The sequence below is a fragment of the Rhipicephalus sanguineus genome, chromosome 7 (genome assembly GCF_013339695.2).
Source record: "Rhipicephalus sanguineus isolate Rsan-2018 chromosome 7, BIME_Rsan_1.4, whole genome shotgun sequence".
Taxonomy (NCBI): domain Eukaryota; kingdom Metazoa; phylum Arthropoda; class Arachnida; order Ixodida; family Ixodidae; genus Rhipicephalus; species Rhipicephalus sanguineus.
Genome location: NC_051182.1, coordinates 136,355,941 through 136,380,223, shown reverse-complemented (window position 1 = coordinate 136,380,223; position 24,283 = coordinate 136,355,941). Strand labels below are relative to the sequence as shown.

The window sequence follows — 24,283 nt, the reverse complement described above, 5'->3', positions numbered from 1 at the left end:
CGTTTTTGTCGCCAGAGGAACCAAAAGTAATTTTGAGTGAAGGGACGAAAATATAAACCCGCGTTTAATGAGAAAAACAGGGCTCGTTTTACACAATACAATAGGCAATCCTCCAGTCAGTGGGGTTATCTCAGTTCGTCTTCTGAGCGGTTGTCGGTCCCTTTAATCCCAACGGAGACGTTCCCATCCCCGGCCTACGTGACCTTGTATACAGATATTTGCCACAATTGCCCTGCCTGCGGCCAATTGGCTATATTCGAGCATCTTATGTGGCGGTTACTCTGCTAAAGGCCGAACCACATGCAGCGTTTTTGCTGGCGTTTTCTGACGTTGCATCTCTCGTCGTCACCTAAACGCCCGCTTCCCGCTCAAAAGGCCAGGGTTCGAATCGCAGCTGTAGATGGTGGGTTTTATTTTTAGTGTCACTTGTTATAGCTGCATTGGTTTTCCTTTGTTTCTTAAAACTATAGCTTCAGCTGCTACAAGAAGTAACTCAAATGTGAAGTCTCGTTTCGAGTTTCATACATAGAGTTAAAAGGACCGACAACTGATTTTTGTCGACCCATTTTTTTTACCACGCGACAGAATGCTCACCCTTCGCAGTGTTTGTAGCTGCAGTAGTTAATCCCAAAAGCACGTGGTTATATTACAAGCAGTATTTTTCGATCTGAAAGGCTCTAAACACGGATGCAGCTTTCCTCCAGCAACGCTGAGAATTGATAGCGATGCCGCCAGCCCTTTTCGCGATTTGTGAAAGCTGTTGTTGTTCTGCTTTCGCAAGAGTTCCTGTAACTATGCTTAACCACCTTTATTTATAGCTTTTCAAGTATTTTTGAAAATAACAAGCTGTTACAATTAGATGATGTGGCATTATACACCCTCCCTGTATTTGTACCGCGTTGTGTGCGCATGCGTCCAAGGTTGCCTGCGCCTATGTCATGGGTGGCTTATCCTGGCGTCGTTACTCTCTCGATGCACGAGCCAAGTCATCGAAAAGTCGGAAACGTCACTACGAATATGCGCGGCCGCGCCGAGTAGCAGCGCGCGTCATTTCTGAGACAAGGTGTAGGTAGCAAAACAATGTCGCTCCGAAATCTTATAACGACCTGGAAACTGCGTGCACGGTTGCATGAGCACGCTGAAAAGTTGCTCAAGATGCGCTGACGAGCATGGGATAATTACATCACGCGAAGGCAGCGCCACTTTAATGCATACTACTAACGCAGGCCTATATATGTACATTATTATGGAGCAATACATTTTATTATAAAAAACGAACAATATTTCTATACTAACAAAAAGAACGTCGACAGAGTACAGCAATCAACGGTCACGTGGCCGTCTTTATCGGATCATTCATGTTTTTGCCGCCAGAGGCGCCACAGGTCATTTTTCGCGACTTTCAATTAAGAAATAAAAATATAAATCCATCTCTCACGAAAAAAACAGGGTTGGTTTGCGTCAGTGGAGTCAACTCATTTCATATTCTGGGCAGTTGTCGGTCCCTTTAATATACTGACCCTAGAGGAAAAGCTCCCGATAGGGCCCATGTAAAGTCAATCTAGGGACTTTCCATGCATTGAAACCTAATTCACCCCGAGAGCGGGCGCAGGTGGCAGCACTGTCGCCGCGTTAGTGTGGATAGGTGGCCGGCGGCGTGTATACAAATGTATGTACACAGCAGCGCTTCGTTGTGGGCGGTTTAAGCCGATCGTCGGCAAATAAAATTCATTGACTGCCGCCCTCTAGTAATATGTACGTTCTTCAATGCCGAATCGATGCATGAAGCCTACCGAACGTTACTATTACTTGTGAGAAGCGGAACCTACTAATGAACGCTATGCTCCTCGGCAACAGTCTGCAGTTTTGCACTTTGTGATATTTTTTGCTGTTTTATTTGAACGTGTTTAGCTTGCGTCCAGCCTGCTGCGCAGTGCTGTTGCGCGATTAACTAATTACGGGTTTACTTCTTGCTTATCTGGCTACCAAATAGCACTCTGTGCACTGTGTGCACAAATACGCACCCGTATTTTATTTCTTATTCAGCTCTCCATGATATGTAGGACAGTTGATAAGAAATTTAGCCAGAAAAGCTACGTGGCTGACAGCGCACTATGAAGATGTTTCACACTTACGCGCTTGATTTTATTCCAGTAACAATGTGAAAAGGTAACAGTTCAGCACAGAGCTTTCTTCGATTCATTACCTGCATGACAATGATGCAACAAAGGAGTGGTTAATGTAAGGGACAAAAGTAAGCTGTTTTGTTTTTTTCCAGGGCACTGATGCTCACTGCCTTCATCAATTTATAGCAAGGCCGTACAAAAAGGCAAGATAACGTAAAAAAAAAGATGGGGTTTTGCATGAAATTACAATGCTATGATCGTAAGGCACGCCGTCTGGATTAATTTTTGACCGCCTGGGTTCTGTAATGCGAACCTAAATCAAAGTATACCGGTGTTTTAGCGCACATTTCGCCCCAAGTTAAAGCAGCGCTCGGCAATTCAGATTTATCATTTACATGTCATTCCATTTTTTGTTCCTTTTAGGGGATTGTTTAAATACCGAAGAGTCAGACTTCACTTGTCAAAAATATTACTCTGTAGTAGGACCAAAACCGTACAATAAAAGCACATCTTAAGCGCATCAAAATCTCGTCACGTAATCGATAAAAGACAGTCACACAATTATGCAACAAGTGTGACATGCAAGTGTATGGCTTAGAGCCTTGTTTTTGTTTACCACTGAGTCGCTAAAGCGCTCAATTCACAGGATAGTTAATGCTCCCCTATATGCGCCCGAGTGACCTGGGAATCTACGCTGGAAAGTCGGTATAAGTCTAGCTATAATGGAGTTTATCTGTGCTGCATTGAACTGTACATACTGTTTATAATCAGTACTATGTAGTTTATAAGCGATATTGACGGTGCGCTTTAAAATTTATAGTTTGGCGACACTACAAGAAAGGGCATTGAAAATTATCAGCTGCAGAGTTTTTAAAGAGCTAAAGTTGCCATGCATGCTGGCTTGTTCATATGGCATTTTCTTATTACAGTGGTAGTGCAAATACACGGGACACAAGAAACGCACACGGAAGCACACACACGACGCTGGGTGTCTTCGTGTGCCTCTCTTGCGTCCCGTTCACCATAGTAACAAAATTTTTAACATCATTGCGCGACCGCCAGCCAGCCGACATGTCAGAACCCCTACCACTACAGGAAACTGCAAGATTGCCAAAAATAAGCACCTGCCAAACAACTTCTTTGTAACTATGTTACGCGTTGGTTTATTCAATTTGTAGTTTATTTTCTACGTGTACTGCTCCACTCAACGGTTTTTTGGCCTTGTCAAGTTATTTCAATACCTTTCTGTAAAGCGCTGAATTATTATTATTATTATTATTATTATTATTATTATTATTATTATTATTATTATTATTATTCAACTGTCTTAATTTCCGAATTCCACGTAAGCTGACCAGAGCGAATAGACCTTTTCATGTAACCGCCTGCCTCTGTGAACATTCGACCATTGGCAGTATACAACGCCTTTACAATGCTTACTTTTTGGAGCTCGATGTTTTTCACAGCTCCCAGTCGATGTTCTGCTCCGAGCTTTGCACTGTACTTACATAGCCTCGTACACTGTTGATATTTTTTAATTTTTTTCTTTAGACCATTGGCAGGATACAACGTCTTTACAATGCTTACTTTTTGGAGCTCGATGTTTTTCACAGCTCCCAGTCGTTGTTCTGCTCCGAGCTTTGCACTGTACTTACACAAGCGTCGTACACTGTTGACTTTTTTTTTCCTGCGCATAGTTGTATATGTGCAATTTTATAACGTTTTTTATCCCTGATATTTTATTATGAATGTTGGCCTTTGATTTTTTTTTTTTCGTGCGCCAGTACAAAGACCTTACGGTTGTTCCTGGGCACGTTAAATAAACGTTTGATTTGATTTGATTATTATTATTATTACTATTATTATTATTTGGTATTCGTTGTCGCATTACTCCAGCTGAAGCAAGGAAATGGCATATTATGCAATGTGCTGCCCCCCCCCCCCCCCCCCCGAGAGAAATCCTGGGTGCGCTAATGTCATTAGTTAAATGTAAACATTTCGACATAAATCTGCCTGGCTGGGTAGAAGATTTAGAAAGTTCAAATGGCTCGAGCCACAGTTTGAAGAGAGCCCGACGTCTCGGGACCTATTCGGTCCCTTGCTCAGGGGGTGACTGCGTTGGTCATGGAAGCATGGAAGCATCGCCGCGTCTTCTTCTCTCACCACGGCTCCGGCCTTCCCTTTCCCTCAAGTTTCGGAGGCCATGAACGTATAATTGGGACATTGCTCCTAGCGAGCGGTTCACGTTTGCAGGTGTGTGCTGAATGCACCATGAGTCGAGCAAGAGCCTCCTTCCTTTCTGTTTCTAGAATAGGAGCGCCGTCAAAGACGACTTTATGGTCATGCTTCTCACAGTGCTCTGCAAGAACGCCGCGTTGCACATACATCTTCCTGACGTCGTTCTTGTGTTGGCTCCGGGAAACATTTGCTCCCGCCTATGTAGCTGGCTCGACTCTCAGGACACGACGCTTGTAGAGCGCCTTGGTGTTGTTCAACGGTCTTTCGACCTCGCAAGCGGGCGAACGTCGATGCCGGTTAGTGAATTACCGTGACCCCCCCCCCCCGTTCCGAGGACCCTGGAGAGCTGTTCAGTGATGGCCGGCACGTATGGGATAACAGCGTGCTCGGCTGGCTTCTTCGATTGTATTGTAGCCGGTGGCATACGCGTGCGCAGGGTTCCCCTTCAGTGGGGGGCGAAGGCGGGCGAAGGTTCACCGCAGCGCCCCCCCCTCCCTATTAAGTCGATGTATGGGGCAGACTTTGTGCCCCCTAGGTGCGCAGGGTTGGGGGGCAGGAGGGGCCCCCCTGCCCCCCAATCCTGCGCACGCCTATGGCCGGTGGGGTGACCAGGAAGAGAGGGCGGTCGCGTAGTGTCTTTCGCAGGAGCCTCTCCGCGGTACGGTGATTGCCCTCTCGATACACGGCGTGACACCCGGCGGATGAACGCTTCCGTGAATCCGTTCTTTCGTAGCTCGGTGAAGATCCTCTCTTCTTCTCTTTCTCTCCCCTTCTGACGTGCAGGTTACCCTTGCACGTGAAAGGAGCGCCGAAACCACGGAAGCTTTGTGGGCAGTTGGATGACAGAACGTGAAATGCAGATACCTGGCCGTGTGCTTTGGCTCTCTGTACACCGACAAGGTCATGTGTTCGCCCTGTCGTCTGACTCCAACATCGAGAAACCGAAGCGTCTCCAAGTAGAAAACAGCGCTACGAGACGGGACAAAGAAAGGCACAAACACGGCGCCGTGTTTGTGCCCTTTCTTTGTCCCGTCTCGTAGCGCTGTTTTCTACTTGAAGTCATGCACCAACCAGCCCAAGTTCGTACCCTACCGAAGCGTCTCGTCTCGCTCTCGTTCCACCGTGAACTGTGTCGCTTGGTCGACGGAGTTAAGATGTTCGAGGAAGCTGTCTACAGCTTGGACACAAGGGGTCAGCTGTCTACAGCTGACCTCCAGTGTCCAATAAGCCTGAAAGACTCTTCTGCGGACAGTTGGCACAAAGCCTTGCAATCAGTTTGTAACACGGCCAGTGCTGAGCGTGAGCCATTCACACAGGTCGAGAAGCCTTAAAACGCTCTGCCGAAAATGTGCGTTCGTCTCACCCCCGACCAAGGTATCGACAGCCTGGTCCACCAGATCGAGAAGTTCGAGACACCGTTGGATGTCGTAGAGCTGGACCTCACGAACTGCATTCATCTCGACACCGACGAAGTGATTCCCATCATAAAGGAATGCCAGTCCACCGATTCACTTCGATGCTTAAGCTGCTCCATCCGACCGGGTGCCCTGGTGACGTTAATATTGGGGCACATGCACCACCTTGTCCGCCTAGAGCTCACCCTCGTGTGCGAGACGGCCGAGGAGGTGGGAGAGTATCCCGACAAGCACGAAATGGCGAACCGATACATCCTTCCCGACCTGCGCAGCGTATACGTCGAGATGGCCTACGACGCGAGCTTCCTACTTCTCGCCAAGATTCTGCGAGAAAGCCTGAACCTGAACCATCTCCACGTGCACTTCCTGCGCGGTAGCTTCCAGAACGCCCTCGTCGCGTGCAAGGTCCTCTGCGAGCAGGCCACCCGTCTGGAAAAATTCACGTTCACCTCCGAACAGCCGCCGTGCTACCAACAGCTCTCCTCGCCGTTGGAGTTGTTCAACTGCCTCTCTGTGTGCGCCAACGTCGAGTACCGCAAGCGGAGCGGCTTCATGTCCTTCTTCGCGTTTCACGACCTCGCGGAGGACTGCGACAAGCGGCGCTGCATGCCGAATCAGACGGCCGCGGCTGCCGTTCATATTGAGGGCAAAAACCTCGCCGCTGAAACGATGCGAGCGGCCTTCCGCGGGCACGACTGGTCCTGGATCAATCGCGTATGTTTTTTCTTGTTGCCAGAAGATTCTTCGAGCCTCGTTTACCCGCAGGCGGGCCTGGCGTACCGCGATAGCCTTCTCTTTTTCTTGGCCCATACGTTCAGGTACATCCTAGAGCTCAACATCAGCTCATTTCACTTCGCACCCGACCTCGACGTCAAGGAACTGCTTCAGGATGCCACGCTGGCAAAGCTACGGTACCTGCGGTCGCTTTCTGCGACCCCTTGCGGCCTGCGTCGCCTGTCGGCTCTGCGCCTACTGGCGCAGCACTGCCAAGACTTCAGGGAATTGGACGTCCGCTACGAGAAGAAGGGCGGCGTGGTCTGCTGTGCCGGCTGCGAAGCGGACGTCCCCCTGGATCCCGACGCGCCGACCAGAGTTCCGGGCGGCTCGGTCGGTTTTAGGAATCGGCTCATCCGGCTCACCGTGTGCGGCGTCAGGTTCCCCGTGGGCCTGCACTTCATCGAGTGCTCCGGCCCGACCACGATGGTGCGACTCTCCGGCTGCTCCGACCCCTCGAACCAGCACTACACGCATCTGGCTAAGCTACTCTCCGAAAGAAGCTCGCCCATCTGCCTTGTCCTTCGGCACGAACGTCTACAAATTCGCGACGCCTCTCTAATGGTGAGTTTATTTTTGTGTACGTATTTTTAATGCCGCAACGCACTGAATGCCGCGGTGGTTGTCTATTTTAAAGCGGCCATGAAACCCAATTTTCGATCGTAATCGATGTGGGTTAATCACAGCGCGATCCCAGCAAGCTGGCGAAAATTTCGCGCGCATGGTCCTGCACTTAACTTGTAACTGATTATTTTTGTGAACGCGCCAGTACCCTTGAGATGTCGGGCAACACTGAAGAACTCGCGAGTTGTGACGTAACAAGCTGTTTGCTGAGCGAGCGTCTGCATTCCGGCGAACCATTTTGTTCCGTGCTGAGCTGCGCGCGCAGAAGAGTTATTTAAGCTTTCTTCAGCTTGGCATCGAAATTTAACCAATTTAACGCTTTGCAGCACTTGAAACTGAAGCTCGATAAGCAATACCACGAAAATATCACTTTCGGAGCCTCTTCGAGCAGTATCGAAATTACGCCACCACCTTAAAGGGCCACTAAAGGCAAATAAAAATTTATATCAGTGTGAAAGGTCAGTGTTTGAGAACGTCTAAAACGTCAGTATTACCAATAGCAGTGCTCTAGTAATCGAGAAATTAGGGTAAATGTCGGACACAATATGCGCCACCAGTGGGACGTTTTGGAATGAGCCCGATGACGTCAAGAGTGCTTCGCCACGGTGGTCTAGTGGTTATGGCGCTCGACTGCTCACCCGAAGGTCGCGGGATCGAATCCCGGCCGCGGCGCTGCATTTTCGATGGAGGCGAAAATGTTCGAGGCCTGCGTACTTAGATTTAGGTGCACGTTAAAGAACCCCAGATGGTCGAAATTTCCGGAGCCCTCCACTACGGCGTCTCTCATAACCATATATCGTGGTTTTGGGACGTTGAACCCGAGATATTATTATTATTATTAGTGTTCAAGCTTATGAAAAAGAAAATACATTCCGGGTATTGCAAAACGTAATAAAATGCTGCTTGTGCGTTTGTTTGGATACATGAAAAAAAGAACTTGACTTTACAGTCGAGAACGGCGCTGATTATGCAAAAGTTCCGTTATCGCCGGGCTGCGCTCCGCTCGCGTCTCGGTGGCAGTTTCGTTATCGCGTACCGTTGCGTGTGCCTTGCACGCTCTTGAAAGTCGCTCTAACGGAAATTTCGACAGAATGCCATGTGTGTGTGTGTGTGTGTGTGTGTGTGTGTGTGTGTGTGTGTGTGTGTGTGTGTGTGTGTGTGTGTGTGTGTGTGTTCTACGACCCACAAAGCGCGTTCCTACGAACGCGCTTTGTGGGTCTTCTTTCCTCGTATCTATCTCGTATCGTATCTCGTATCGTATCGTATCGTATCGTATCATATCTATAACGACAGAGCGTCGTGCCCCGAACTGCACGAGCGACATCTACAGTTGAAAACGGGCACCTCTGAGCATGCGCAGCCCCACTGAGGCGCCTACCTTGCATTTTCGATCGTTGGTTATCACCGCGAATGCAACAACTGCTTTGGCCGTTGGAAGCGCTGTCAACAGTTTATCACAAAAACAAAAAAAGAAAAAAGAGAGAAAAAAAAAGGAAACGAGGCGAAGCGAACCGTTGTCAGCGCGCGATGAAAGCTATGCTGCGTATTGATTTGCCGTTCGCGGTCACATTGTCCCAGCAGCAGAGTTGCGTCCACTTATAAGTTTATCCATTGTCCGGCGCATTGTCGGTATGATATGATACTGCGAACCGAGAATAAGTGCGCAGTATAAAACACGCCGATCCGGTGATTGCACTCTCTCTTTTTTTAGGCGCTATACGGTTGACAGCGCATCTGACGGCGAAATCAGTGGTCGCGGCCGCGGCGATAACAAGGACGGAAATTACATGGCGAGCGCATCAGTGACACTGCGCATGCTCTGATGTGGCCCGTTTCAAGTTGTAGATGTCGCTCATGATGTCGCTCATGCAGTTCCGAGCACGACGCTCCGGCGTTATAGACATGAGAGTTGACCACTGTATACATACCACAAAATGAATTGCGTGGCAATGCATTTCTCTATTGTTCTTGTTCCGAATGGGTCTTCTTTTCTTTTCTTTGTTTTCTCGAAGACGTCAGACAAAGGTCAAGTATTCCCATGGCTCTCAGTCTCACACATTCCGTCAAGCCTGAATTGTACTACTGGGAAATGAATTGTTATCGTTTCATTACAGGCCAACCTTTCTAGCGTCCCGAGCCTGTTGTACTTGTACCTTCTGTCGACGGTGGCCTACCCGGACGAAGTCGCAGAGTCCTGCTTCCTTGCGCTAAGGACTACCCTCCCTCGCCTGCGGTACCTGCACTTCCATTACCTATCCTTGAACGGCGTGGACCGGAGTCTCACGTGGTTGCGTAGCGAGGACGATCCACAGGACGGCGGCGACCTGCTTCGCAACGCTCCCTGCTACCAGTGTTGCTCGACCGCGACGTTTATAGGACTCGCCAAGCCCATGAACCGAGACTTCGTGCCGCTTGCGCAGGCTAAGCCTCGGTGACGGTCTGACCAATCGTAACTGCTTGCTGAATTTTCAACGCTGTAAATGTGCGCAGACGGTTCTGCCTAAATAAAATAAACTGTAACAAAATGTTCTCTTGTGTGCTATAGACCAGAATTTTCATTTCTTGCGGGGGGGGGGGCAGGTATCTCTTGGGAGGGGGGGGGGGGGGGCTACGTATTACATGGAACAGACGAGCGCGATAATGTCCTTATCGCATGCTGGCTGCGCTGGCCGCGAGTGTTGGCTCGCACTCAATTACGACGTAACCAAGCCCACATCCCCTATCTGGCCGCGCCGACTCAAGATAGCTGGGGTCAAGATCTTGTATGCTTACTCTAAGCGTGAATGCGAGAGTAGATACAAATCTGGTCTATAGCAATGCAGATGAAAAGTCTTTGGAACTCGGGGTGTCGCTGCAGCCCACGTTTCGAGAAATTAAGACCAGGAAAGGGCACTTGCCCATCGCTCTTCTTTTGTTCGGATTGGAGGACAGGGTACGAAACGTGCCCGCGCTAAGGTAGGCGAAAGGAAGCGATTGTGTCAGTCATACTTCTGTGGTGTTGCGTGATAAAAAAATGAATTTTTAGATTTGATGTTTTATTTCTGAATTCTGGCGATATGTCTTTCTTTGTGGTCATGATGGGCAGTGCGGTTGCGCATGCCGGCTGTACGGTATGTATATTTGTAGAGAAGTCTTCGTTTTCACAATAAATATAGTTGAGAGTCAGCGCTCGTTCCGTGCTGTGTGTGTTATTTTATGTCCCACACCCAATTAGCGCTCTGCAGTTTAGCAATATCAACCAGGCAGCCCAGCAACAAATTCCCTTAATGCAGGCAGTTGCACCCTTGAAGAAGACAAGTCTGCCTGCCGAAACTGGCTCCAGTGTCGCTCGATGTTCACGAATTTTCATCGTTCAAGATTACATCTTCCCCGGAATTTCTGCCTTTTTTGCATAGCACTGGAGGGTACGTTTCTCGAAAAAGTTACGACAGCTACAACTATTGATATACGAATCACTTAATCGGAAAGTACAATGGTACAATGTCTCGGTTGGTCGGCAAGAACTTTAAGTGTCCTGCCGTTTGAAGACCCGGGCTCTGGTCTCTCCCACGTCAGGACGTCCGAGCCTTGCTTAGCTCTTCGCCCCTTCGCGGCCCTGCTGGACGACCCAGATATGGTCGGCGAGTTCTGAGTTGAGCAGGGCATCGGTCCACTTCGGCGAGAGAGCACTGACATTAATGCCTTTGTAGCGAAGAGCAACGCTATAGTGGGGCATCCTCCCAAGCGCTGTGTAGTGGGTCTCTCTCAACCGTCCGTCGCTCGAGGACGCCGCTCGCGCTCGGTGTCCGCTTAGTGCGCCGTTGGTTGATCTACCGGTGGACCCTTACGCCATCGTCCAATAAACGCCTTTACACATTTAGTGTTTGCTTCACATTCCCAGGTGAAGGCGAAAATGTCTGAGGCCCGTGTACTTAGATTTAGGTGCACGTTAAAAACCCCCAGGTGGTCGAAATTTCCGGAGCCCTCCCATATCACTGTAAACGAAAATGTGCCCAGCTGGGAGGTCTTGGCGGACGATGCTGCCACCGAACTTCGTTGACATCTTTCCAACTCGAACACATTGGAATGTACCGGAGTAGATACTTTCATTCACCGCCGTTCTCCTCCCGCAGGCGATGGAGCGAGGAAAATGGCGCCCATTCCCTGATTATATATACTCCGGTGCTCATTGCGCAAATACCACGGCGCATCGCTCATCAGCTTTCATTGGCTGCTGGAGGAGTGACGTGGGCAGCCTCGCCGGTCGGCCGATCCCCAGAAACCATTGTTAACGATCCTGCATTTCGCCCGAACCGTCGCGGGGTCTCTGACCGACACTTGCCTTCCCATGGTGGAGGTTGCGTTTTGGGGACCCCTGCGCACATGTTCTGGGAACGGGACGGTGACCCCCCTTTGCTGGACAAGGAGCGAGCGCGCGCCTCCAGACAAGGAGAGAGGGAGAGAGGGTGGCCGGGCCGGGGTAGTCGGCGGCCGAGAAGTGAAGTGAGACTTTCAAGCAACGATAGATGAAGGATCCTTCTTTAGCTTTCTAACAGTTGTAAATATGTAAATAAACTTTTTGTATCATTTGGAAACCTAGCGTCATCGAATTATTGAAATCGAACCCTTTTATAACAACCAAAATGGCACAGGCCAAGACACCCGAAACGAAGTGCAGCGAGGATTGTTCGAAGCCTTCGGCCGCGTTCGGAAAAAAGGAAATCGTTCCGTGCACCTTGTGGATATTACAAGCGACTACAGGCGTCAAGGAAGGTTGTCATCTCATCAGCAGCAGTAGGTTGCGGGAACCTTAATCGTGTGATTGTACCGTGCAGCAAACGATACACTGTGATCTCGCGAGTGGCGAGCAAGCGGACGGTCGTGGGTGCGGCGCAAACCTGGTGAGTGAGCTCTTGTTGAATTATCTGCGTCATTTTTGTCGAAAAGTGCTAAAATTGGGTACTGTTACAATAATAACCAAGCAGGTTACCAAGACTAGGTTTGCATTACAGGATGGCAGTAAGAAATCCAGCGGAAATTTCGAAAACGCGTTGTTTGGATCACGTGTTTTTAAAAAGTATATGGATAACTGCGGTAACTTTAAACACAGCACTGTAATATTTGGAGCGCGGAGTGACCCTAGAGATATGCATTAATGAAAAACATCATAGTTCTCGGATAATTCAATAAAGATTTATTAAGTGTTATAAAACCAAATTGGTAAATAGATATCTTTGGTCTGGTTAGTATAAATAAAGGGTAATTTTTGTCCACTTTCGATATTAATAAACGCCTGGTCGAGGTCCATCATTACGTGTAAGTAATCTTGATCTTTCACGAAAACTGAACTAATAGAACATGAAAAACTGAAATCAGTATTAATTTTTTTATAAATTTAGCGAATTGAGCTAGAGAAAGGTGTTTGGTAGTCAAAAAATTATTTGATATGATAAGTAGTATCCGAGATACCAATATAGAAATGTAATTGACACTTCGGAGGATGTGGTCCGTCTATAAATAGAAAGGTAGAGAGGGGGTTGACGAGACAAGTTTGTGGGTGACGAGGAATGCGAAAGCAAGGCAGGGGTCGCTTGGCACAAAAACGGGTTGTGGGGCACTTAACGTTTCGTTGGAAGGGGGGTTATTTTAGTAGTAATGGTTTGAGGGTAAGAAAAAACGCTTATTTCTGAAACCGATTAGAGAGCACTGCTCAGCGTCGTTGGGGCGAGGGGAAGGAAATGGTATATGAAAGAAAATTAAGGAGAAAGAGAGGGCACATGAGAAATTAGCAGCCTTTTCCGTGTTGCTGAGGAGGGAGGGTACAATTGCGCTGCGGCTTTTTTTTTTTTCTCTTTTCCGTCCTGCTGCCAAGGTCGTCTATGTAGCTTTTTTTCTTCTGACGGGAGAGGGGGGGGGGTTGGAGGCACTATTAAATCTCAGTTTATCTCCCCGACCAGACAGTTAAAACTGACAAGATGTTCACCTGTGAATAAAACATTTCTCTCTATCTCTCTCTGAAGAACAGTGCTCGAAGACAGGACATCGTTTGGGCCTGGACAATGCAACGACGCTGGCCCGTGAACAAAATAGGGAAAAAAGAAATTCCTCGAATCTTGGTGCACACATCGGGATGCCTCGGCATGCAAAACCATCTGTGGCCTCCTGCCGGACGTTTGCAAGGACTGTGTGTTGAGTAGACTGGTCGACATTCCCTCATTTCTCTCAGTATTTACTGAAGATGCAATTGGCATTGGTGGCGTAATGTTAGTACATTTCATTGTTAATTTGTTTTGTTAAGTGGGAGTAATTTTTTTTTAATTTGTGCTCGAGGCTATAAGTTTGGAAACTATACATGCTCACGCAATAACTATTTTGAAAAATGTCCATTACGAAAAGTTTCATGACAGAGCGGGCGCAGCAAATTAAGAAAGCAAGGTACAACGCCAACTTGACCCGAAGCCTTTTTTGCAAAGCAGAATACAGGCACGCTTTCTTACGGAGCGGCCAGAAGCATACAGACTGTAAGCACCTAATATGCGGGAAGTAGGACGATAAGCACTAATTAACATCATCATGCAACTGTAATAATCAGTAATAATATTTTATAAAATTACCAAATTAATCGGGAGAGGTATTCTTGATACGTTCGTCGAGAGTACCGAAATTCGCTCATTTCAGTGAAAAAGAAATTGTTTTGAAAGATTGAGCAGAAGTAGAGGTACCGATTTAGAAATGTATAGAAAAGTTTCGCGTGTTTTGCACTTTTTCGCGGCGCGGAGGTGTATTTTTATCACAGAGTGGCTGGCTGACACCAGAGTACATGGGATCTGCTTTTTGATATTGGATTCTTTGTGTGGTCCGTTTAATTAGCGCTGCTGTCTTCTTATCGTTACTTTTAGTATTGAATATGCTGTAAGAACTTGGGTGTTCTCATGGACTGGCACCCTGTATGGGATTTAATGAGTATCTGGGGCTTCAGTGTCCTCGGTTTTTGTAATTGTGACATGATTTACAGTTCTCATGTACTACTTTCTTGCTAAATTATGCAGGAATAAATCAGCTGAACCCCTGCGTCGTCAAGATTTCTGATTTATGGTCCGTCGTGGATGGTTCCCAGCGACTACGCTTCCTTCGTTTGCTGTGTATCCTTTTGCAGCATTCTGGGCTTCATTTCGACACGCTGCGCTTAAAACTTGAGTGCTGTTGAATTCACGTGATCTGACTTCTGCTTTGTTTTTGTCACTTTTTGAATGTTTTTTTTTTTTCTTCTATTGCTTTCCCAAATGCTGGATCATGAACCGAAAACTGCAGCTTATTGTGAATAAATGAAATAAGAACTCAAGTGTTCTCTTGAATTTCATCTGCTAGAGCTTTGTGAAAAAAAAATACAAAGCGTCTCTGCGGTGTTTGCATGAGAATTCCTTCATGTAACCAACACGTGACACGATTAGCATAGAGTAAAGAAACTGTAACAGCGGAGCAAAGAAAAAGAATATTCCCGATGCATATCACTGAAATTCCGTCCGGACGGAGTAAGGAAATTCGTGAAATACTCCGGACGTGCCACGAAAAAACTCCGGATAGCTGGAGTGAAAGAACAGCGAAAAATACTCCGAAGTGCCACGCAGTCACTCCGGTCAGCCGGAGTGAAAGAACGGCAAAACATACTCCGGAATCGCCACGCAATAACTCCGGAAGTCCGGAGTATAAAAATCCCGGGGGGGAGGGGGGGGCGGAGTCGTTGAGGACAAGCATTTCGCTCCCTCCTGGGAGTTTTTTTTTTTTTTTTTTCATATATGGCCTCTGAGCTTGAAGTGGCACTCATTGTCTCACATCTTTGGGGCCACGTATTCGGCCAATACAGCCATTCCTGCAAGCCTATACCGATGAACTTGAGTATGGCTGTCGGAAACAGTTTAAAGAGATCACGAGCGCTTTGCTGTCGAAGCTTCTAGCAAAGTCCAGAGTCCCGAAACTCCGCCTGCAGTTTCACGCAGGGACCGAAGCTGCCGCTAGGGTCGCCGCGGTCAAAGCGGGGCCATCCGTGCGTGCACGCTGCGCTCGGCTGAATGTTGTGCCGGTTCGAGGCAATGGTTTATCTTGCGCCAAACCGCAATCCTTCAACTACCACTCATACTTCACCTGACATAGAATGTTATTGTTGCACACGCGTGCGAAAAACTTACTTTCGCATATTTTTTAAGATATAAAAGTAAGATGCGATTGATCCAGTCGGGCCGATGCAGCAATATTTGCTGTCTATGTAGTTCCAGCGTGGTTCTTTGCCTCAGGAAGTGGAGCACGAGAGTATTTATTCAGACAAAAGATACTAACTTAGACCTGTGACACTGCACAAGCATTAAAAACCCGCCAACTCGCAAACTGAACTCTCACAGCGAGAGCTGAGCCAGAGCCGATCGCGCTGTTTGCAATCAGACCGTCTAGCCGCGGGAGTTTTACACGGCCGCATTACAAAAAAAACATGGCTGATCCCTCTGTCATAGGAATCGGTATAACACGAAAGTGACACGTGTCTTCACAGAAGTACTGCTTATTGTGTAGTGATATATGAGAGCTTGTACAATGTCTATTCGTGTTTGGCAGCTATAGCACCGTTTGACGTGGATGCACCCATGTTGACAGACCAACGCCCATGATCATGATTAAACCGTTGCGCACGGTAGCTGAAGGTGTGAACATATATTTGGACACAGCGAATCGTGAATCCCGCGTAAGGATGATATCAACAAGCTCATAATCAACATTGGTACCCGGTATGCACTTCTTCAAAGCGAAACGGCATGGTGTGCGCTTTCTAGTAAAGGGTAGCCGACACCTGTGCTCATGCATACATAACACACACTGCGCTTCAGCAACACGGGAGCTACAGGTTCGTAGCCTGAGCCGCAAACGCGTGCGTCCCGCTGGCCTCTGTCTTGCAGGCGCTGCTCTCGCTCCACCAAGGCACGACATTCGCCCGTCGAACTCGCGTCCTTTCTCCAACGCATATTGCAGCAGTTTTGTTAGTCGGTGCTCTCGCAATTGAAGCAGTCGGCGGCGGAGAAATCCCGTTGGTGCACGTGGGAGCTGCACTACTCCGATGAGCCGACGCACGCTAACACGAAGCCAAAGGCAAAGAACGTAACTGCGTCAAGGGTGCCTCGGCGACGCCAGCGCGGCCAGTCTACCGCTCTGGTATCGAGACGCTTTAACCATGACCTCCGATATCGCGTGCAATCTCGGAGTAAGCGCTAGTAAGTGTCGAGCGTGAAGCATTACTTCTGTTCACATCTCACAGACGGCGGCACCGCCCCGCTCCGCCGCCGCGAAAGAGAATGTGTGAAAGATATAAGGCGCGTTCGCGCCGTGTCTAGCATCTCCCGAGTTAGCTTAGTCGGTAGTGCGTCGGGCGCTTGCCGTCGTGGCTGCCACGTCGTGGGTTCGATTCCCAGCGGGGTATCTTTTTCTTGGTTTCTCACCTGTTGGCGTCCATTTTATCAACGTCATATCCGTGACGGATGTACTTGGTGGACTCCGGCATAAAACACTTTCGTGTTAAAAAGAAAAGCTCTTCATTCCTGTGCTTACACTTTATAACAGCTAACTTCACTGCTTCAGCAGCAGTTGAAATCGGGAGAGACGAAGCTTTCGCAAGGTATAACGTCTGTCTGCCACGTGAACACCAGCTGATCTCTAGGACCTAACCTAGCCTTAACTCCGAGTTTGTAACCACATTCTGTTCATTTACTACGTGTAACTTTGACAACTTCATGTTACCTGGACATTGCACGAGGGAAAATGTGCGGCACTTTATATTGTGCAGCGCGCAATCTCCAATCTTCGCGTTGGTGGCCCCTTCACAAATCACAACGTGCGTTACTTTGACTGCGTTGGCGGACTGCGTTTGCACCGCGTGATGCAACGAATTTCTTATTGAAGACTCCATAGGGCGTGTTTCACTAATCTAGTAAAAATAAGCAGGTATTCACAAGCAGAGCTCTGCTGCGCTCTCGATTTATTCAGAACACCAAAAACATAACACGGGGCAAAATACCCCAAAACGTGTGAAGCTGAGGAAACACTAACGCCCATTGCATCCATACTTCACATAATTGCTCATTTCAATGCATATGTTTGAGAACATCACACTGTCGAGCCACAAAGCGAGAATGCTACGATTGAAAGAGAAAGAGAGAAAAGCTTTTATTGGAAAAAAAACCCTCACAAAACAGACAGCTATGAGCGAAATAACTAGAAGGCGTTAATTTTATGAAGGCCGGAAACTTAGGCATGGTTGTAGGATTAGATTGTACTAGAACAGGAGAGTTCTCGGAACGGCCGCAGCGCCAATGTACAGAAAGCGAAGCCCAGACAGGGTGAAGCTCTTGTGGCGTTACGATCGGCAGCCTGCAATGTGTCGTCATTTAAGAGCCGCGAGAGTTTCCGCCAATTGGGTGCAGAGGTAGAATGCCCGCTTCCCACTCAAAAGGCCCGGGTTCGAATCGCAGCTGTAGATGGTGGGTTTTAGTTTTAGTATCACTCCATCGCTTTTCCTTTGTTTCTTAAAACTAGCTTCAGCTGCTGCGTATTGCTACAGGAAGTAACTCAAATGTGAAGTTTTGTTTCGAGTTTCATATTCCCAAAAAAGCCGGCAGATCCCACGCATTGTGGGAATCGATGTAATGCGAAGCAGCCAGCAAAGAGCTGCATACATCGTCTTGTATGTCATTGAGGAAAATGCGTGTCATGGTTTTCATGTTAACTCCTATTATTTATGTACGTCACACAGTAACGTCGCGCAATACCAACTTCGGGGTAGATCAAGCTAGCGAAACGGCCGCCAGCGCACCATGAGCCTGGCACGTAAGTCATGCTGTACATGACATACGTGTCATGACTTTCATGTTAACTCGTGTTATTTATGTTCGTTACACAGTCACGTCGAGCAATACCAATTTCGGGGTAGATCGAGCTAGCGAAGCCGGCGCCAGCGCCCCATGAGCGTGGCACGTAAGTCATGCTGTACATGACATGCGAGTCGTGATTGTCATGTTAACTGGTGTTTTTATGTTCGTCACACAGTCACGTCATAAGATACCAATTTTGGTGTATATAAATCTAGCGAAACCGCCGCCAGCGCCCCATGAGCGTGGCACGTAAGTCATGCTGTACATGACATTTGTGTCATGATTGTCATGTTAACTCGTGTTTTTATGTTCGTCACACAGTCACGTCGCGCAATACCAATTTCGGGGTAGATCACGCTAGCGAAACGGCCGCCAGCGATCCATGAGCGTGGCACGGAAGTCATGCTGTACATGACATGCGTGTCATGATTTTCATGTTAACTCGAGTTTTTATGTTCGTCACACAGTCACGTCGCGCAATACCGATTTCGGGGTAGATCAAGCTAGCGAAACTGCCGCCAGCGCTCCATGAGCGTGGCACGTAAGTCATGCTGTACATGACATGCGTGTCATGATTTTCATGTTAACTCGTGTTATTTATGTTCGTCACACAGTCACGTCGCAAGATACCAATTTTGGTGTATATCAAACTAGCGAAACGGCCGCCAGCGCACCATGAGCGTAGCATGTAAATCATGCTGTACATGACATGCGTGTCATGATTTTCATGTTATGACTTGTTATTTATGTTCGCATACAGTCATGTTACGCCATACCAATTTTGGTGCACATTCGATGAACCAAGCGACCAGGAGAGCACAAAGTCTAGGCGGCTAGATAGATAGATAGATAGATAGATAGATAGATAGATAGATAGATAGATAGATAGATAGATAGATAGATAGATAGATAGATAGATAGATAGATAGATAGATAGATAGATAGATAGATAGATAGATACGCTCAAAGTCGCAGAGGTTCGCTAAGAAATGCTTCGCATTTAAAATCTCAGAGGCTATACTTTACGTTTTGTTGAATGCCGTGCGGTGGCGCTGCAAATAATTACGCCTAATTACGTCTAATTTCGTCTATTCCACTTCACATTTCACGTTACTTTGTGTAGCAACACGTAGCAACTGAAGCTAGTTACAAGAAAAAAAGGAAAACCAATACAGCTATAACAAGTGACACTAAAAATAAAAACCCACCATCGACAGCAGCGATTCGAAGACGGACCTTTTGAATGGGAAGCGGACATTCTACCACTGCACCACTTTGGTGGAGCTGCGCGCTACCGATCGCAGCGCCACAAGCAGCTTGACCCTGTTTGGCCTGTTTGGGCTTCACTTTTCGAAGTTCGTTCAGAGCACTCCCCTATTCTAGTACACTCTAGTAGGGTATAATAACTGAAGAACAACGCAACAGAAAAGGACCAACGAAGAACACACACACAACGCTGACTTTTGACGACATTCAATAGCGAAGATCATGTACGTATGGTGTTGCAGGCATACGTCGAAGAGGCTACAGTTATCAGCCGCGTCGTTTATAGTCATGGACGCGGTTGATAACTTCACCCTCTTCTACGCATGCATTAATGTTGTCAGTTTTGCTCATCGTCGAGTTGTTGGCCGCACGGAACAATGACGACCCTTGCCGACTAACGATAGAAATTTCGGCTTCCAGCGACCCATGTACTAGCTTCTAGACTTAATCTACAATTGTTTCGTTATTTTTGCCCGAATCCAGGACCACGACAGCGCCATGGCTCCTTCGTGACATCATGATCTTTAACTCGTACATATATACCGCATACCGTGCCAACCAGGAACGTGATTCGTCGATAGCCGCGTGTCGCGACGCCCGGTTTAGCAGCCAGCGCTGAAACTTTATCGTTTAGCGAGCGTGAACCGTTCCCCCATTTCGAGAAGCCTTAGAAGGGGCTGCCGAAAATGTGTGTTCGCCTCACCACCGACCAAGGTATCGATAACCTGGTCCACCAGATCAAGAAGTTCGAGACACCGTTGGAGGTCGTGGAGCTGGACCTCACGAACTGCATTCATCTCGACACCGACGAAGTGATTCCCATCATCGAGAAATGCCAGTTCACCGATTCACTTCGGTGCTTAAGCTGCTCCATCCGGCCGGGTGCCCTGGTAACGTTGATATTGGGGTACATGCGCCACCTTACCCGCCTAGAGCTCACCCTCGTGTGCGAGACGGCCGAGGAGGTGGGAGAATATCCCGACAAGCACGAAATGGCGAACCGATACATCCTTCCCGACCTGCGCAGCATATACGTCGAGATGGCCTACGACGCGAGCTTCCTACTTTTTGACAAGATTCTGCGAGAAAGCCTGAACCTGGAAGATCTCCACGTGCACTTCCTGCGCGGTAGCTTCGAGAACGCCCTCGTCGCGTGCAAGGTCCTCTGCGAGCAGGCCATCCGTCTGGAAAAATTCACGTTCACCTCCGAACAGCCGCCGTACTGCCAACAGCTCTCCTCGCCGTTGGAGTTGTTCAACTGCATGTCTGTGTGCGCCAACGTCGAGTACCGCAAGCTGAGCGGCTTCATGTCCTTCTTCGCGCTCCACGACCTCGCGGAGGACTGCTGCAAGATGCGTTGCATGCCGAATCAGACTACCTTGGCTGCCGTTCACACCGAGGGCAAAACCCTCGCCGCTGAAACGATGCGAGCAGCCTTCCGCGGGCACAACTGGTCGTGGATCAATCGAGTGTGCTTTGTCTTGCTACCAGAAGACCCTTCGAGCCTCGTTTACCCGCAGGCGGGCCTGGCGTACCGCGATAGCCTTCTCTTTTTCTTCGCCTCTACGTTCAGGTACATCCTAGAGCTCAACATCAGCTCATTTCACTTCGCACCCGACCTCGACGTCAAGGAACTGCTTCAGGATGCCACGCTGGCAAAGCTACGGTACCTGCGATCGCTTTCGGCGACCCCTTGCGGCTTGCGTCGCCTGTCGGCTCTGCGCCTACTGGCGCAGCACTGCCAAGACTTCACTGAACTTGACGTCCGCTACGAGAAGAAGGGAGGCGTGGTCCGCTGTGCCGGCTGTGAAGCGGACGTCCCCCTGGACCCCGACGCGCCGACCAGAGTTCCGGGCGGCTCGGTCGGTTTTAGGAATCGGCTCGTCCGGCTCACCGTGTGCGGCGTGAGGTTCCCCGTGGGCCTGCACTTCATCGAGTGCTCCGGCCCGACCACGATGGTGCGACTCTCCGGCTGCTCCGACCTCTCGAACCAGCACTGCACGCATCTGGCTAAGCTACTCTCCGAAAGAAGCGCTCCCATCTGCCTTGTCCTTAGGCACGGATGTCTGCAAATTCACGACGCCTCTATGGTGGTGAGTTTATTTTTGTGTACGTATTTTTAATGCCGCAACGCACTGAATGCCGCGGTGGTTGTCTATTTTAAAGGGGCCATGACACCCAATTTTTGATCGTAATCGATGTGGGTTAATCCCAGTACGTTCACAAACATGCTGGCGAATATTTCGCGCATATGGTCCTGCACTTAACTCGTAATTGAATATTTCAGTAAAAACGCGAACGACCTGTCGGGCAACACTGACGCACTCGCGAATTGTGACGTAACAAGCTGTTTGCTGAGCGAGCATCTTCATTCCGGCGAACAATTCTGTTCCGTGCTCAGCTGCGCGCGCAGATGAGTTATTTAAGCTTTATTCAGCTTGGCATCGAACTTTAACGTTTTGCAAGCAGCTGAAACTGAAGATCGATAAGCAATCCCACGAAAAGATCACTTTCGGGGACTCTTCGAACAGTTTCGAAATTACGTAGCCATACCTTAAGTACACCATACTATAGACACCACCAGTTCGAAGGCGTACATGGCACAGCTGAACACCCCGGCCCACCCCCATTTTCTTTAGTTAAGCTGTCTTAGACTACACGTCTCGTAGTAGTAGGCATCACGTGACCAGACGGGGGGGGAATGAATACAGAAATAAAGCGAAGTGATGACGCTGGAAATTATTACTTTTTCCTACCGAAAGTCATCGTCATAGCTTTGCTGTCCGATGCTTTTCACAGCGTGCAATTGTCTGGGGTATTTCTTTAATAACCTGCCCTCACCCGAAGTATTCGTGCGATGTTAGTGTGCATTGTCTGTTTATATAATGTCTGGTTTAAGCACGCACACAACCAGAAATCTCAATCAACTGGCACCGCCACAAGCTGCCTCTTCAAATGTCGCAACTTATCGGTGTTGTTCTGTTTTTCTGATTGTGCTAGATGCCTATACGAACGTGCTTTGTGGGTTTTCTTTCCTCGTTGCTTGGTATAATGTATATGCCACAAAATGAATTGCGTGGCAAGGCTCTCGCTTTCAACAGGTCTGTTTTTATTTTCTTTGGTTTTTTGTCACAATGATTCGAATATATGTACCCCGCTGCTGCCTACTTCAAGACGTGAGACGAAGGTCAAGTATTCCTAGCTTGTATTCTTACCAGGCCCGTAGCCAGGGGGGGCGAGGGCCCGGGCCTCCCCCCCCCCGACATTTTCATGATACATGGTGTTTTACCGAAAATAAATAATGAAAATAGGCGTTTTTCTCAAATAGTCAAGGCTTTCAGCAAGTGCCCCCCCCCCCCCCCCCCCGAAAAAAATTCCTGGCTACGGGCCTGATTCTTACACATTTCATCAAGCCTAAATTGTACTAGAGGGAAATACATTGTTATCGCTTCATTGCAGGCCAACCTTTCTAGCGTCCAGAGCCTGTTGTACTTGTACCTTCTGTCGACGGTGGCCTACCCGGACGAAGTCGCAGAGTCCTGCTTCCTTGCGCTAAGGACTACCCTCAATCGCCTGCGGTACCTTCACTTCCATTACCTATCCCTGAACGGCGTGGACCGGAGTCTCACGTGGTTGCGTAGCGAGGACGATCCACAGGACGGCGGCGAGCTGCTTCGCAACGCTCCCTGCTTCCAGTGTTGCTCGACCGCGACGTTTATAGGACTCGCCAAGCCCATGAACCGAGAGTTCGTGCCGCATGCGCAGGCTAAGCCTCGGTGACCGTCTGACCAATATTAGCTGCTTGCTGAATTTTCAACACTGTAAATGTGCGCGGACGGTTCTGCCTAAATGAAATAAACTATAACAAAATGTTCACTTGTGTGCTATAGACTATTTTACGTAATGCATATGGGCGCCGCCATCATGGGCTGTTAAACGAATGTTTTCTTATCCCCTGACGCGAACTGATAAAGTCGGGAAACGCCGAATGCACCAACCCAACAGTTTTCATGTGTATACGCCCACCGTAACACTGTTCGCTTAGTTGTTCAAGATAATAACATGGCAAGGTTAACAGCCCAACATGGCGGCACCGAAACCCATCCGTAAAATAGTCTATAGACCAGAATTTTCATCGCTTGCAGGGGGGCAGGAATCTCTTGAGGGGGGGGGGGCTGCTTATTACATGGAACGGACGAGCGCGGTAATGTCCTTGTCGCATGCTGGCTGCGCTGGCCGCGAGTGTTGGCTCGCCATCAATTACTACGTAACCAAGCCCACAGACCTTATCGCTGGCCGCGCCGGCTCACGATAGCTGGGGACAAGATCTTGTATGCTTGCTCTAAACGTGAATGCGAGAGTATAAATAATCTGGTCTATAGCAATGCAGATGAAAAGTCTTTGGAACACCAGTTGTCGCTGCAGCCAACGTTTCGAGAAGACCAGGAAAGGGCTTTTGCCCTTTGCTGATTTCTTTTGTTTGGATTGGAGGAGAGGGTACGAAACATGCCCGCGCTAAGGCAGGCGATAGGAAGCGATTGGGTAAGTGATAAGTTTGTAGTGTTGCGTGATAAAGAAAATGAATTTTTAGATTTGATGTTTTAATTCTGCATTCTGGCGATATCTTTCTTGTGGTCATGATGGGCAGTGCGGTTGCGCATACTGACTGTACAGTATATACTATAATTGTATTGAAGTGTTCCCTTTCACGATAAAGATAGTTGAGAGTTAGCGCTCGTTCCGTGATGTGTGTGCCCGCGCCCTATTTGCGCTCTGCAGTTTATCAATATGTACCAAATAGCCCAGCAACAAATTTCCTTAAAGGGGTGGTGCCACCAAATTCGTGGCTTGCGTGTTCTTTGCTGTAGGCGTTTCCGATAGCTCTAGGTAGCATGATACACGCACAAAGATTCATGTATTCTAGCTAAATAATTTAATATCGCCCTTATATGGG

At 48.4% G+C, this 24,283-nt stretch overlaps 2 protein-coding genes across 2 annotated transcripts; both read left to right on the top strand.

The window, feature by feature from the left end:
* Positions 1-5,665: 5,665 nt before the first annotated feature.
* LOC125756161 (uncharacterized) lies at positions 5,666-23,169 on the top strand. The gene is made up of 3 exons (XM_049417948.1): positions 5,666-6,043; positions 20,349-21,422; positions 22,789-23,169. Exons 1-3 carry the CDS (start codon positions 5,711-5,713, stop codon positions 23,107-23,109), a joined length of 1,728 nt encoding a protein of 575 aa, XP_049273905.1. The 5' UTR covers positions 5,666-5,710; the 3' UTR covers positions 23,110-23,169.
* Positions 6,442-9,672, top strand: LOC119400046 (uncharacterized). The gene is made up of 2 exons (XM_049417949.1): positions 6,442-7,117; positions 9,292-9,672. The coding sequence occupies exons 1-2, from the start codon at positions 6,449-6,451 to the stop codon at positions 9,610-9,612; spliced, it is 990 nt and encodes a 329-aa protein (XP_049273906.1). The 5' UTR covers positions 6,442-6,448; the 3' UTR covers positions 9,613-9,672.
* Positions 23,170-24,283: the final 1,114 nt, after the last annotated feature.